General features: G+C 42.7%; 1 protein-coding gene across 12 annotated transcripts in view; it reads right to left on the bottom strand.

Annotated features, from left to right (window-relative positions):
• Positions 1 to 15,922, bottom strand: part of ZNF462 (zinc finger protein 462) — a 104,474-nt gene that overhangs the window by 43,614 nt on the left and 44,938 nt on the right. For 8 of the 12 annotated variants that reach the window (XM_073345994.2, XM_073345998.2, XM_073345999.2 and 5 more), the window contains 5 exons: positions 13,863 to 14,114; positions 7,551 to 13,027; positions 6,340 to 6,504; positions 4,425 to 4,696; positions 1,286 to 1,404 (listed from right to left, as the gene is read on the bottom strand). In XM_073345994.2, coding sequence (XP_073202095.1) covers positions 1,286 to 1,404; positions 4,425 to 4,696; positions 6,340 to 6,504; positions 7,551 to 13,027; positions 13,863 to 14,082 — 6,253 coding nt within the window. In that variant the 5' untranslated portion in view covers positions 14,083 to 14,114. Of the gene's footprint in view, positions 1 to 1,285; positions 1,405 to 4,424; positions 4,697 to 6,339; positions 6,505 to 7,550; positions 13,028 to 13,862; positions 14,115 to 15,922 lie in introns of those variants that run through there. The other 4 variants (XM_073345989.1, XM_073345991.1, XM_073346002.2 and 1 more) reach the window with 4 other exon arrangements.

Raw genomic sequence — 15,922 nt, 5'->3', positions numbered from 1 at the left:
TCGCTGTTTAAAATGGGTCTCTCATAATCCCACACAGCACGAGGCCAGAAACGTTAAAACTAATTCTCAGTGCCCAGCCGTATACTGAGAGGTGTAAGAACAGGGCCTGGCATGAATGCTGCCATTGCAGATAAGGTGCCCAAGTGTGAAATCTGCAATCAATATAGGAAACAGAATGCAGAGCAGCACCAAACTATAGGCGCCTCCTGACTGCCCTTCGTCCAAGGTTAATTTTGATCTATTTGAATTTAACAGGAAAGATTAACTTCTTGTTAGTGGGCTACAACCAATTTTACTGTATTAACTGTGCCACTGCAGAACAGGCAGAAGGAACTGCTATGAGAACAAGATGTGACCATGTAAGCAGCAATCCCTGGAGGTTCAGAGATGTAGTTATTGACAGATGTCTAACACCGTTGGGTTTTAGTAATTAGCTAGTTTACTGTGTGGTGGTTAGTGTTGGTTGACAGCCTACTTATCTGCTTTTGATTTGATCTGCCTTTTTTTTTTTTTTTTTTAAAGGAAGCTGTAACAGTAGCCAAAGGAGTAAGTAGATATTGACCCCAGTCCTGTGATAACCTTTTTAATGCAGAAATATGTCACATGGCTGCGGGCAGGAAATCAAGATCAGTCTCTGAACAATCTTGTGTCTCATACCTTTAGACAGTCACAGGTGCAATATTTTGCTGTGATCCTTTCCCTCCCCGTATCACTTTCCCAATTCCCAACTATCACAAGTGTGTTGGGTGTATGTACATATTCTACACAGCAGGGTAAAAAAGTCTACAAAATACTTCACTCCTCACCTCGTGTAAGTCAGCATAAGCTCCATTTATGTCAATGGAGCTATGCCAGTCTAAACCAGCTGAGGATCTGGCTCCAAGTTCAGTTTGCACATTGAAGCCAACACATGACAGTCCAAAATGCAAATCCCAGCTCATTTCAGGAGTCATTTAAAATATAAACATATCAGAACAGCAGATCATCAACATATGAGTATCAAACGTGACTGGTCACCATTACTAGAAGCTGAATGACTGAGCACACTTTTAGAAACAAAAAGTGCAGGATTTTCAGAAGTGCTCAGTGTTAGCCTAATTCTGCTCCCTCTGAAGTCAATGTTAAGACTCTCACTGAATTTAATGGGAGCAGAGAGTTGACCAGTGCTGAACCACCTTTGAAAATCCCAACCAAAACTGGCAATGAAAAGTTTAACTGGTAACAGTGGCAAAGAGAGTAAGACATTGGTTATAGTTGCTGCATTGTAAAATTGACAGAGACTTACCAGCATGAGCTTTGAGTATATGAGTTTTCAGGCGGCTATTATAGGAAGACTTGAATGGGCAGAGTTTGCAACGGAATGGTTTATGGTGTCCGTGGTGAGTCTGCATATGGCGATCCAAACTTGGCAAGGGAGAGGCAGAAAAAGGAAACACAAAATATTAAATAACTTCAGCTACTCCTTCATATGCCAGGCTGAAAACCTAACGGGCCAGACTCTGCCACCCTTCTTCATGCTGGGTAGCACCTTAATCCTGTGAGGCAACTTGCAAAGCAAGGTAGTATCTAGCGTGAGGAAGGGTGGGAGAACTGAGCCCAACATTATGCAGAATGCAAGCCACTTAAACAGGATAATTGGGAAAAATCAGGTGTTAATCAGTCTTATCCAGAGTGTAACAGGATAGATGCTATGGAACAGAGCTGGTTAAAAAAAACCAAACAAACCACAGCAATTTTTGGTTTGACAAGAGTCTTTGTGAAAAGTTTGCCCCCTTTCCCCCTCCAATCAGCAAGTTTTGAAATTTTTCAACCTGCTCTATTGAGGAAGCCTTCTTTTGGCAAAGAGAATAGAAACGGACTAGTCTGTTCTGGGGAAGATGCCAGCAGGCTGTGCAGGAGCCAACCAAGGAGTTCCAGGAGCAAAAAAAAGATGGTTTTAGAGAGAGATTTGGAAGACAGCGTATGGAGCCCAAGAAAAAAGTGTGGGTAGCAGGAAACATCTATGCTAGGATCTTCTTTGTGAGAAGTCAAAGCAAGAGAGGGGGTTAAGAAACCCTTTCAGATTCCAGACTCTTTCTAATCAATCTTTATATAACAGCTCAATTCATAATTACATTTGATTTAGAAGAATGAAGCACTAGGTGAACATCATAGTATCTGAATAAGAACCCCAGAGTTTGGAAGCTTCTCTAAACCATCTGATCTTCCCGAGTTCACAAATCTCAAGCGAGCAAGCACCAACTTTAGGCTGGACTAGACATATCCCCAACAACAGCCCCTTCTCATGGTATGTTAACATGTTTGACTCTTGTCCTACTTTCAGCCTGCATGTGCAAGAGGTGCATGGCAACAGGATAATGGGATGGGGGAAACAGTCTTTAGTCTCAGAAGTGCTTCCGTTTTATTTTCAAATTTGCTTGTATTTCACTTAAACTGGCAAATTCTTACTAAATATCAGCACCTTCACACACAATGCAGAAGTTCCTGCTACATTTTTCATCCTGTACTACCACAAAAAGAGCCTAATCTCTAAAAATGCCTGTTCATCGGTGCAAAAGCTGCATTCTTAGTCCATTCAAATTAACACCTGATAGTAACAAAATGTACAGTATGTCTATTTACAGTAGCACTTCATAGCAAAATAATGTTATTGTAAATTCAATAAGGAGCTATAATTACTGCCAGTCCAGTGAAATCAACAAATCTGCTCAATGAATAAAATATGCGGAGCATCCATTTGTGTCGATACTTCACATAACAACAAAACCCCCGTCTTAAATACCTGACAAGGAAACAAGCTTGCTTAACAATTAAAGCAGATTGTCCATCCAAAGAGGTATAATATATAATACTAGTCCATACAGGACCACATACAATTAAACTCAAACCATAGGTCCCACCTCTGAGATTCTTTTCCAATCAGCTTTTATTTAGGTTTTTTTTTTTTTAAACTTGTACTATGGATTTTCTCTCTCCCAATTACCTATTTTACCCATGTTAAAGAGATGACGTAGATAGTCACACAATATCTGATTGAACCTATTTCTATAGCAACCACAATTTTATAGAACTCCAGCTTGATCCTTCCTATTTAACCCCAGCATCTTCTTCACTCACAGCCAATATAACACTTGCCAGGGAAGAGTGCAGGCAAACTCAGTGCTAGAATTTTGGGGGGGGGATTGGGGGGGGGAGGAGGAGGATTATTTTAGTACAGAGAGTAGTGGTTCTCCCTACACTTTTAAAGTGGCACAGTCTGTATTCCACCAATGCAGTCCTGCCAAGGCCTGCCAATTCAGTATCGGAATACCTCTGCTCAGAAGAGGCCCCCTGTGCCCAACACACATTCACCGGGGGATGCCCCTGTCCTTTTACCTCTCAGAGCCTGTAAAACAGATTATGGTTATAACCTAGCTGGACACACTTAGGGTGCTGGTGGAAGTGTCGCCTGTCTAGAACACAAGATTTGTTTTCTGTGTCCTGCTCTCTCCCTGGTTTGGATTTGGTTGCAGAGCAGACACACTTAAGCCTGACTTACGATGCTGTGGATGATGCCACAAATGTTTCAGACAGAACAGAGCATGGCTCTTCCCTCCTTCGTTGGATGAGTAGGAGTCTCCTTGGAGGATAGATGAAGCATGCATGTGTTCTCAAGCCTGTCAATGGGGGTTTGGTGTGGGCGAATCCTACGGAGTACATTTCTTTGTGGCAGGCCTTCAAAAAGTTTAAAATGCCAATTAAGCAGCTACCTCTCTCCCTAATCTAAGAAAACCTTTAGCACACACTTTGTGAGAAGTTTGTTTATTTCTGCTAATACTTAATCTGTTGCATCAGAAAATGGAATATGTTGTGGAACTCATTCAGAGAAGAGCCCTATACTCTTGTGGATAATGTTTTCATAGAACAATTTACATAACACAATAAAAAAAATCAAGATTTTTTTAAGTTCAGCTCTTGAGAACTGCTCAGCATTAAAGAGACTACATCTCTCTAAATCAACCCAACAAAACTCCACCAACAAAAAATCACACTGCTATCTGAAAACTGTTGCTACAGGTAACACCCAGGTTCCTTATTTATGAGTATCTCCCTCTTTTCTTTCCTGTTTATTTTATTAATTTGACAGCACTGCGTAGAAGGTCAGTTTCATTGTTTCCTCTGTGTAGGAAGTTTGCCCCTTTTGTTTGTGTGTTCTTCCCCCACAGAAAAAAGGAGAATGAATATTTAAAAAAAAAAATATGAAAAGAATCAGAGACATTGGTAAGGGGACTCAGAAGAATGTGAATACCTGAAAACTAGAAAAAAGGGGCAGGGGAGCAGTTAAACAGTAAAGGTGTCCAGTTTTCAAGTGTACAGTGCCCCCATTAATGTCAGCACATATGAAAACAGTATCACTGGTCTGTACTTCTATTGCAAAAACTTACTTGTGCCTGAAAGCAGAGACAAAGGAGCAATACTGGCAGCTGTACTTGTCTTCACGGGTAAACATGGCCAGAGCCAAATGACTTCTCTCATGAGATCGCAGACCCTGCATAGACATCAAAACCCGGTCACACTGGCTGCAGTGGTATCCCCCAGGCCTGGTTTCATCTTCCAAGGATGCTCCAGATTCAGCTTCTGTAAATTCCACCATGCCATGGTCTTTTGCTCCCTCAAAACCCTCCAAAGTTGTGTTTGAAGAATCTTCCGCTTCCTGCTAAAAAACACATACCCCCCCAAAGCCATCAATTCTCTCTCCCTTCTGCCTTGGGTCTTCCCCATGTGTTAACTTTCCCATCTAAGCTTCCCTTTTCAGAATGTCTCCTGGAATCCGACTACATCCATGTTCTAAAGATATCCCTGCACCGTTCCCATATCATCAATGGCTTCCTTCAGGAAACGGTCCCCCAGTTTCAAATCTACTCTAAAAAAAGACTAAATCTCACAACTGGCCCTAAGTAATATTGTCAATGTCATCATAAAAGCCATGGAATTGGAGTAGAAACTGAACTAACTACCGTCTAACTCCTGGAAGTGGATCCCACAAAACAGGTTAGAGACACATAGGAAGGTGGTATGGAGGAAACTTGCATTGTCCTTGCCTCTGGGCTAACCCAGACCTCCCCTTTCCAGGGCTGTTGAGCAGACACTTTCCACCAGCACTAAATTCATGAGAAACAACAGGCACTCTATGAAAACATTACTCCTCTTCAGAAATAGTTACTTGTTTCTTGTTCCCCTCCCTTAATATTATTCACCACGGCACATATTTTGTTGTGATCAGCAGCTTAAAATTGGTAGAGAGTGTAACACCACATTCATTTGACCTTGGTTTTCAGCTTTCTTGCTCAACTACTTAAGTAATTTCCTTTTGCTCAAAAAGATGGCAACGGTCCTGTAAGCTATGCTTGAAAAGGATAGCTGGGCAGGAGAAAAGGAACAATCTCTTTTGTAGCATCACGTAAGCAAAAGGGGTGGGCAGTGAAAGGACAACAAAATAATAAAAGCCCTCTTAGGTAGAGCAGCTCAGACCCTTCTGGATTTAGTTGCCCTATCGCAGTATGCAGTAGGGGTTAGAAACACGGGATTGTGGGGTCAGCTCTGCTACTCAACCCACTCTGAATTCTCACTGCAGCAAAAGGAATGTGTTCACAGCTCCTGCCGCACGATTGCATGCACACGCCCCAGTTGATATCCTGAAGAACCTGCTGTTAGGTAGGAAACCCCAGTCCTCCCCTGCACACCTGATTTCCTAGAAGCAAAAGTCCATTTGCACATGAAAACTAAAGTGCATTTACAATTGGCCTCTTTAGTTGGGCCAATGGCTCCGGTAAATGACTAATTAGCCATCTGAATGGCTGTTTGCAGATACAAACACCCGGTTTGCTTGTGTCATTGTAACTACGCATGCAAGCATGTAACACACAATTTCATGTACATTTGTGCATGCACACTTCAGGCTTCCTCTTCTGAAAATTTTGCCTTCAGAGGCAAAGATAGTAGAAAAGTAGCCCAGAACAGCTGGACAAGAGCTTCCTGCTCAGAGGCCTACGCTTTCTACCATGGACAAGACAAATTCCTTTATGCAAGAGAAATGGGATACACTCAGTGGCAAAAAATAGTCTTCATGTCCTGAATCAAAGGTAGAAGAAAGTTGTAACTAACGTCTGAAAAAATCTAGCATTAAAATAATCCAGAGACAACACAGAAAACTGTCCATTAGATTTGGATGATGGATTTAGTAAATCAGTACCTAATCCAAATTGAACTTAATGAGAGAGTCTGCCCATCGGCTTCCGTGAGTTTTTTGATCAGGCTTTAATCTCAAACAAACACATAGCCACTTCTTATAATTCTCACCTTTACGGTAGCTGTCACAGACGAGACATTCCCATACTGAACATGCTTGCGAAGGTGATTACAGATGGCTCGAAGGGTGGGATGAACTTCCACACAAAATTTACATTTGTATCCAACAACTTTCCTCTCCTTAAATTTTGATACATCTTCCAAGTGACCGAATGTCTGTTGGAACACATCAGTATAATCAACAAAGACACTGAAATTTGCTTCCAGAACTAACTTAACCAAAAAAAAAAAAAAAAAGAGAGAGAGATTACAAACGTACTCTGAGACAGCATGGATTTTAAAACCAAAACAATTAGGCAAGCCATTTTTGTTTGTTCAAATAGAAAAGAAAAAGGCCCACTCTCTTGGCACTTTAAGGACAAAGGTACAGATTTTGCAAAGCCGTCTAAATGACTTACACACACATCCATTAACATAGATGGATAATGTGTTTAAATCCCTTAGGCTGGTTTGCAAAATCTCCTCTCAAGTTTTCAATTAGCCCTCGTTAATGCCTTTAAAATATACAGGTAAAACATTTCCATAGTATGAACTCTGAATTTCTGCCTAGTGACAATTTTATTAATTTTTAATTACATGGCCCAATTATGCCATGTAATTGGGTGACTCTGATATAAACTATGAGTCACTCCTTCGCAATGGTAAATAGTTACTCCAGATTTACACCAGTGAAACAGAACAAAATTTGGTCCAAAGTTCATATGGGGCCTGATCCAAAGCCTGAAGTCACTAGAAAGATACTCATTGATATTAATAGGCTTTGGATGAGGCCCCATGTCAGATATATTACCCCCATTTTGCTGACACCATGTCTTACTGAGTAGGCTATTCCTGAGAAGGAAATTTGTGTTATTACAAGGAATCATGACCAGGGGGATTGGGAAAGAGACAGGCCAGTGGCCTTGTAGTAGAAAGTCACATAATTAAGTGCCAGATAAGGAGGCTACTCATAGGAGGAGGAGAGGAGGAAACAGCAATCCCCTAGGAAGCTCTAGAAAGGGATACAGAAGGGGGTGGGGGGGGGGCAGATGTAATCAAGCTAGAGCATTTAATTGATTTATAGAACTCACTGGCACACTAAGTCACTTGCTTGCTTGTAGCCGTTTGGCTGCCAAAGAGCACATGCATGGGGACACTAATAAGAAGAAGCGGGGAGGGATTGGGGCTGTTGAGAGAACACACACACACACACACTCTCTTACCCTCTCTTGTTTGAAATCTGCAAAAGCACCATCTGCATATTTCTGCTTGCTCAAAAGCTGTTTCCTCCTCTCTTGACGTTGGGCACGCTTCTGGAATTCCTCATTGTGACTGTTCAAATGCAAGGCCAGCTCCGCCATGCTATGCGGTTTGCTATCACAGTGCTTGCACTGGTAGGCAGAGCTCTGAGAGCGGGTGCCACATCCCAGTATGGTAAAGTCTCTCTTCAAATCCTTGCTGTGGTGGTCAGTGTAATGCATACACAGCAGCTCGGCGGTGCTGAAGGACAGTTTGAAACATTTTATACACCTGAAAGGAAGCCACTCGATTTCCTGAGTCTCATTCTCCACCTCAGACTTTTCAAAATCATTTCTCTCCTCACCTAGGATCTGCTTTTCATGCTCGTCAGCATACACAGCTGTAAAGTAGCCCCCTAGCTTGCTCGCATGCTGCTTCTTAGGGAAAACACCAGGGTGACGTTTCATGTAGTGGGACACGATGCCTTTTTTGCTAAAGGACTGGAAGGAACAAAGCGAGCACTTCTTCTTTTCCACTGCCCTCCTCAGCTCCTCGCTCAGTTGAGGAGAGGTGTCTTTGGGAGGAGACGGAATGATCACTTTACTGGGCTTGTCACTTACCGTCCTGGAGGCTGCCAGGCAATGAGTGTAATAAGCGTCAATGTCGTGCCGTTTCTGGTAGTGTGCTGCAAGCCCTTTGCGGATGGGGTTTGTGTAGGAACACAAAGCACACTTGAAGAGGTTGTTTTTGCCTTCCGGCTGCGCCCGGACATTGTTGTGTTTGATGCGGTAGTGCCTGGCTATCCCCTTCCGGGTGGAGCAGAAATATTTGCACAGCTGGCACCGGAATACTGTGTGAGACACGAGATGAGAGCTGGAGAAATGAGAAGCTGGCACGGCGACTTCTCCGATGTCCTCAGCAGCAATTTCTGGAGAAGCCTTTATTTCAGGGGTACTCTCCGGCTCCATGGCCGCAGACGCCTTTGGTGGTGACTGCGCAAACACATCAAATTCAGGTTGGTTGTGGTATTTTTCATAGTGAATTTTAAGCTTTTCCAAAGTGCCATGGGTATAAGGGCATAATTTGCATCTGTAAGCACCATACCCTTGCTTGAAAATCCTACTTGTTTCTTCCACATCATTCTGGGACATGTCATTAGACTGCTCCACGTCATGCACAAAATCCTCAGCGGTGACCTTTATTGACGGATGCCGTTTCTGGTAGTGTGTAAGGACACCGTGGATGCGCGTATTAATGTAAGGGCAATGCCTGCACTTGTACACGGCTCCTGGGTTAATGTCTATGTCCTGTGCAAAATCTGCAGCTTTAACTTTCATGCCAGGATGTTTTTTGCCATAATGTGTCAGGAGGCCGTGCAAGTTATTGTATTCAGACTGGCATACTGTGCACTGATACGGCGTGGAGGATATCGCAGGGTTTGCAGAGGCCAGCTGGACATTTTTTTCTTGGGGGAGGCTGGAGTCTTCTGTACAATCCACGTCCTGTTCCATCTGTGATGTGGTTATCTGGTCTTCAGAATTAACCCTAGTCCCAACTTCATCGGACTGAGTACCAGCTTTCTCAGCAGCATCTTTCTCCTTGATGATATCCAGCAACACAGATTCATCCCCATTCATGGCCCAAGGATGAAAAGCCTGATAGTGATTAGTAATATCCCAAATGGAAGATGCTTCAAAAATGCAGTCTCTGCATTTATAGGTTTTTGCCTCTGATGGCATCATTAGGGCTGGAGGGGAAGGATCTGGACCTGCCCAGAGTTTAGTGGCCATGTATGTATAGTCAACATAATGCTCAGGATGTCTCCTTTGGTAATGCACGAGCAAACCGCTAGGCTCTGTATGTGAATAAATACACCATTCACAGTGATAACCAGCTTCTATTAAGCCATCCAAAAATGCCCATCGTAAAATGGATGTAACTGTGGCCTTCAGGCTTGGATGGTCTTTCTTAATATGCTTCCTCAGTGCGTAAAAATAAGGCGACGTGTAGGAACACTGCCGGCATTTGAGAGCTCTTAGTTTAGCCTTGTCCCGCTCTGCATTGGAAGTGGGCACAGGCATGCTGCTGGACAATTTTTTCTGGCCACGATCGCAAAGGCTTCTAATCGTGGCTGTGTGCTGTCTGATCACATCTGCATTGGCTTTGAAGTCACGATGCTTCTTTTGATAATGAATGAGCACGCCTTTAACGGTCCGATTTCCATAGTCACAATGCTGACAGAAGAACATTTCATTCTCAAGGGGAGCCACAGAGCTCTCAGAGCTGCCCCTGTTCAGCTGCATAGACGCTGGTGGCCTCTGAATGCCAGGTGGCATTTCACCACCCCTCATCATTGCTGCTGTGGGGGGCGTCTGCCTAATGTATTTCGCAGTGACCTTTATTTCTGGATGCCTTTTCTGATAGTGGACGAGCACTCCCACCACCGAGCGGTTGCTATATGAACAGTGCTTGCAGTAGTAGAGTTCAGTGGTGAGGTCTGGTGGTGGGGGGGGGGGAGGTGGTGGCTGTGAAGCCATGTTGGACAGTTTTGGGGAGATGGGAGTTCCCAGCTCAAAGGACAGTTGAGCTAGGGCAGAACCCCTGTCGACAGACACCACCCGCATGGTCTTCTGAATCCTGAAATATGAAGCCTTTTCTTCAGGGTGTTTTTTCTGATAATGCACCAGAACAGAATGCATGTTAGGGCTTGCAAACGAACACACATCACAGTCATACACCACAACGCTATTAACTGAAGGCTCTTTCTGATTTTCACATTCTGGACTAAAACTCTTTGAAGCATTTTTGTTAAATGTAGCAGGAACTCCAGCCCCGCGGGCCACTGGGGTGGAAGTTGCCATGGTCTTGGGAGCAGAATTCAAGATCTCTCTCAGTGTTTGCGACTCTGCATTTAACCCTTCTTGCTGCTCGACTACATAGCTTGAAAATATCATTGCATTGTTAATTTTAACAGTTGGGTGCATTCTTTGGTAGTGCGGCATCAAGCTTCTAACATTCGGGCTAGTGTAAGAGCAAAAGCGGCAGCGGTAGATCAGATCAGAATGATCAAAGTTGAGTACATTCATAGCTTCAGGATGATGCTCACCGTAATGCTGCTGCAGGTCTTCAAAGTTGGTGTAGTCAATGTAACATTCAAGGCATCTGTACACAGCACTGTGATCGTTAGGGTCCAATATATACCTAAAGCTGAACTTAATGTAAGGATGCATCCGTTGGTAGTGGGTGCTAACACTCCTCGCAGATTTGTTGCTAAAGTCACAGTGTTTGCAATAATAAAGCCGTCCGGAATCATTAAACTCTGCGTTTTCACTGTTTTGATCAGATCCATACATACTCGACTGGCTGCCCAGAAGAGATGCATTAGGCCCTTGATGATCCTTCATGTTGACAGAAGAGCAATAATAATCTTCCTCATCTTCAGATAAAGTTAGCTCAATTTCTGCCCCATTGGTGGAATTATAATCATGCGGCATGTTCCTGAAATTAGTCTCCTTCTGAGAATCATTAGTATCTCTTCCCCACATTTGCTGGGGTGCATAGGAACTAGACACCTCCATCAATGGCTCTGTTTGTTCTTCTTCCTTGTCCAATTCTACTTCTATCTCCACTTCATTGTCTTCCTCCTCTTCTTCATCATCCTCTACGTTAATCACTGCATCTTCTTGTTGCTTGTTTTGGTTAATTTTGCTCTGTAGGTTGCTCGCTATTTCATCGATTCTAGTTCGCTTCTTCACAGGCGATAGATCTAGGGGAAAGTCATTTGTCAGTTTTCGAGAGGTCTTAGCTACAAAGTTATTTTTAGATGATAACCCAAGAATTGAGGTCTGGCTTTTCTTCACAGTGCTGGAGGCAGCATGGGCATCCACCTCACTCTCTTGTGGAGTATTGGATGACGGTCCCTCGTATTTTGGCAAGTTATCACAAAAAGAATGCTTGTGTTGCTGATGAACTCGGAGACCTTTCAAAGTAGTTGTGGAGTAGTTGCACAGCGTGCATTTATAGGGGTGCTGAGAGTGGGGTTGAGGGGACTGCTGCTGTTGCTGCTGCACAGATTCCATCATTCCGCCTGACTTCCTGCCATTTATATTTCCACTTTCATAAGACACTGTGCTTTCATTCAGAGAGGAGGCTATGCTTTCACTCTGGGAATTCACAGCATCCCAATCTGATGTTGTACCTGTATGACATTGTTTATGAGCTCCAAGTTTTAATGAACTCTTACAAGTGAAAGGACATTCATCGCACTTGTATACAGCCGTCTTCCCAGAGAGGTGGATGTTCTCAATATGGCGGGAGATGCTTCGGCGGTGCATAGTGAGGAAAGGGCAAAAAGGGCACTGGAACCTGTTCATGTATCTTCTAAAGGGGATCCCCTTTGTTTCCAATAATTTGTTACCATCAGATCCCATCAGCTGCTCTGCAGACATTCCTGAGGTCTGGTGATCCATGGAGTTCAAGCCATTCTCACTGTCTATTTCATTTAGCTCTTCATCAGAGCTAGAGTCATTTAGCATACTATTAGTTTCCAGGTCAGCAGAAGAATTTGTCATGTCAGCTATTCCATAGCGGGATCTGTCAGACAAATTAACCATACCAGAGTTATGAGGTGACTTAGGCTTCATTTGAGGATAAGACACAGAAGAAAACTTTGAAGATGTAGAAGAATTGGGTCTGATAAGGGAGTTACTCATGGAGCCTCTGAAGTTTGAGACGTTGGCATTCGGCATCTCACGCCCTGTAGCATTCATAGAGATATAGTTGGAGTTTGGGGCAGAGTTTGGTGCACTTTTGTTCTGCACATCAGGCAAACTGGTTCCATCCTGTTGCTGTCTCAGGCTTGACAGTATTTTTACCATGCTGCGATGCTTCTTCATCATGTGGTCACACCAGCGTTCCCTTCGAGGGGTCTGATAGCTACACCATTCGCAGCAAAAGTTGCCCCTAGACTTTGTTAAAGGCTTGACCATGGATTCCAAGATGCTACGCTCTACTACTTCAGCAGGCAGCTCCTTGCAGGATTCCTGCACCGGCACGGATGCGGATGCAGATTCAGATATGGCAGCTGTGGCAGTAGGGGGAGTTGAACTCTCCTTTAGATTATTTTTGTGATACATTTTCTGGTGCTTAATAATCCTTGCACGCCTTGGCGATTTGTAGGTACAGAACTGGCAAGAGAAAACTTTGCCAAACCCCTCATGCATCATGATGTTGTAATTTAAGGATCCAGCAGCAGGCGGTCCCACAGAGCTCCCTCCAGCTTGTGTGCCATGCACTTTTCGGGTATGTTCTATGAGAAGGTTTTTGGATCTGAAGTAACGCACACAGAATTTGCACTGGAAAAACTTGTTTGTTGGTTTAGGATTTGGGGCCATGTGCTGGCTATAAAAACTCTGGCTATGGCTATAATAACTTCCAGTCCCCATCTGAGCTGCATTTTGCCCTAAAAGAAAAAAACCCACAAGGAATAAATACATACAATTTCTTCTCCACCTACCACTCAATGATATAATACAATATTCAACAAAAATCACATCCCATTGGGTCCATCAGTATTCCAGTGCATGCAATACACTGGACTATCTCATTTACGATTCTCTTCTGTACCTGCTGCAAAACTCTGACATATAGGACGTAACGTGGTCTATGTATTACTTCTAAAACAAAGTTTCTTTAAATAAACACATTAGTTTTCCCCTTGTTTATTCTGCCCCCCCACCGTTCCTCAGACGTTCTTGTCAACTGCTGGAAATGGCCCACCTTGATTATCACTACAAAAGGTTTTTTTTTCTCTCCTGCTGTTAATAGCTCACCTTACCTGATCACTCTCATTACAGTGTGTATGGTAACACCCATTGTTTCATGTTCTCTATGTATATAAATCTCCCCACTGTATTTTCCACTGAGTGCATCTGATGAAGTGAGCTGTAGCTCACAAAAGCTTATGCTCAAATAAATTTGTTAGTCTCTAAGGTGCCACAAGTCCTCCTTTTCTTTTTGTGAATACAGACTAACACGGCTGCTACTCTGAAACCTGACATTAGTTTCAGACGTTCACCCCAAATAAATAAATAAATAAATAACTTCTAAAATTCTTGATGATAAAAAACAGATAAATCCCCAACCCATTTCAGTGGTTACATACAAAGCAATAATCAGAACTGATAAGGCAGTAACCAAACAATACTCACTTTGCTGTCATTATAATAAAATTAATGAAAATTACAAATTAAAATATGCCAAGACAGGCAGCAAAAAAGAGAGAGGTTTACGTTTACCTGCAATTTCATCTGCAATTGTAAATTCATCTTTTACAGAAGAAAATTCGACCTCTGTCTGGTTGCTAGCATTCATGGAGCCAGACCTTGGCTGGCTAGGACTTTCCTCAGAAACATCTGTTGGCTGCAAAAAAGCAGTGTGAACATCCTGAATGTGAGCTTTAAGGTCTTCATAGGATGGAGCTCGAAAATCACAGCCATCGCACTGCAGCACCTCCATGGTCCTCGATAATACTTTCACATCAGGAAATTCTGAAAGAAAAGGAATGGGGGAGAAGCACTTGTTACAGAAACATCATTCAGTGAACCCTGACTAATATATAAAACCAAGCTGGTCAGCAATAAGGTTTAGTAACCTCCAGAAATGCTAACATTACAGAAGTAAGAACTCAACTTTTGCTCAATATGTTGAAAGGCATCAAGGAAATTCAAATTAACAGAAAATCCTACCTAAATGGCTCATGAGTTGCTGAGCTGGGCTCTACAAATATTCAAGCCTTCTGACAAATGGATGTTGATTCAGTAGACCTTGCCTTCTTGGCTTTTCCCTTACTCAGGTTCTTTCTGCCTGGGCTTATTGTTACACTGACAGTCTGTCTCAAATAAAGATGAGGGAAGCACATGTGATTTGAGCAGCTTCATTACTCCCAGCCATTCATGCACTGACCTTTACTATTAGAAAATAGGATTTCTGCCTCTTTTCAACCAGCACTAACCTTCCTCTAGATTAGACAACTACTGACTACTTCATTGCCAAAGACTAAAAAGCCTCCCCTGGAAACTTGCATTTTCAATTAGTTTAAAACATCTAGTCAGTTTTGACCTTAATGGAAAAAAGAGACAATATGGCAGTGAGAGATCTGGATACACTGACTTTTGATAGATTGTTGCACCTTAACAATTCCACCAAACACAGAAGAGAGCTACATTCTTGGTTGGAATTCCCATAATTATGCCCAGAGTTATACCCTGTCTCTGGGATCAGGATTTTGATGGGGTGGTGGACGGGAGAGGAAGGGATTTCTGCTGTCATTTAATAAAAACATTGCAACAGCACAATGGAAATATGAATAAAAAAGACCCCGCTCCAAAGTTTCATGACTTCCTAGATTCCTCCACAAACCCTAATTTGATATACGGTATAACAAATTGATCTTGGTAAAGTCAATGTAGTTCAGTACATGACCAGTTAATCCAGTGAGACATAATTCTGGGGGAGAATTTGTCTCTGTGCTCAAAATTTATGGATTGCTGTAGAAGAAAGAATATATAAACACAGGGGAAAAAGTCAAAGGCAGAGGTCCTCCTACCTCATATGTTTCTTGGGCACAGTAGCAACTTATTATCTTAATGAATGAATTACTTCTTTAAGTTTCCCACATGCTCCACTGGGCTAGATTAACCTAGGACTTCCAGAGATCTGATAGAGGGAACGGCAGCCAAAATATTTTATGATGAAAATTCCATTCATTTATTGTAGAATATAAAATTACTTCTACAGCAAGATCAAAGTCCAATAATATTATGTCAATGCAATAAAAGAGGGCATTGCATTAGGATTTTACATACAAGAATGTTCCTCCTGATAGCCTGCTAAAATAAACTTCTGTCAAGTCAAATGCTGCACAGACTGTGCACACAGACACTCCAGATGTTTACCTACACTACTGTGCACACTGCATTTTGTCCCCTTTCTCCTTAGTACCCCATAAAGAAAATGAACACTGCACCAGCTTCTTTTCAGCTAGCAAAGACACAATAATCAAGATACTCAAGTTTTTTCCTGCAAGTACCAGACCAAATTGTGTGGAAGAGGTTGCTATCTCTGCTCTGGATCAAATTACAGCAGTGAGTGAAGCCCCACCCCACGTCTCCTTTAGCACAGTCCATTAGACCTGAAAACAATTTTTTTCCATGGAGCAGACGACTCCTGCATTTAGAGCACTTCACAGAAAAGCAGATCATCCAGTTTTCACTGCCCATCCCCCAAAGCTTAGTCCTTTCATCTCAGCCAAACAAGCCACAGCTCTGCTGAATGTGTTTATCACACTTTCAAGAGA

Source organism: Lepidochelys kempii, chromosome 5 (assembly GCF_965140285.1).
Source record: "Lepidochelys kempii isolate rLepKem1 chromosome 5, rLepKem1.hap1, whole genome shotgun sequence".
Taxonomy (NCBI): domain Eukaryota; kingdom Metazoa; phylum Chordata; order Testudines; family Cheloniidae; genus Lepidochelys; species Lepidochelys kempii.
Note: the sequence above shows the minus strand (reverse complement) of the source record. Positions and strands in the feature narration are given on the sequence as shown.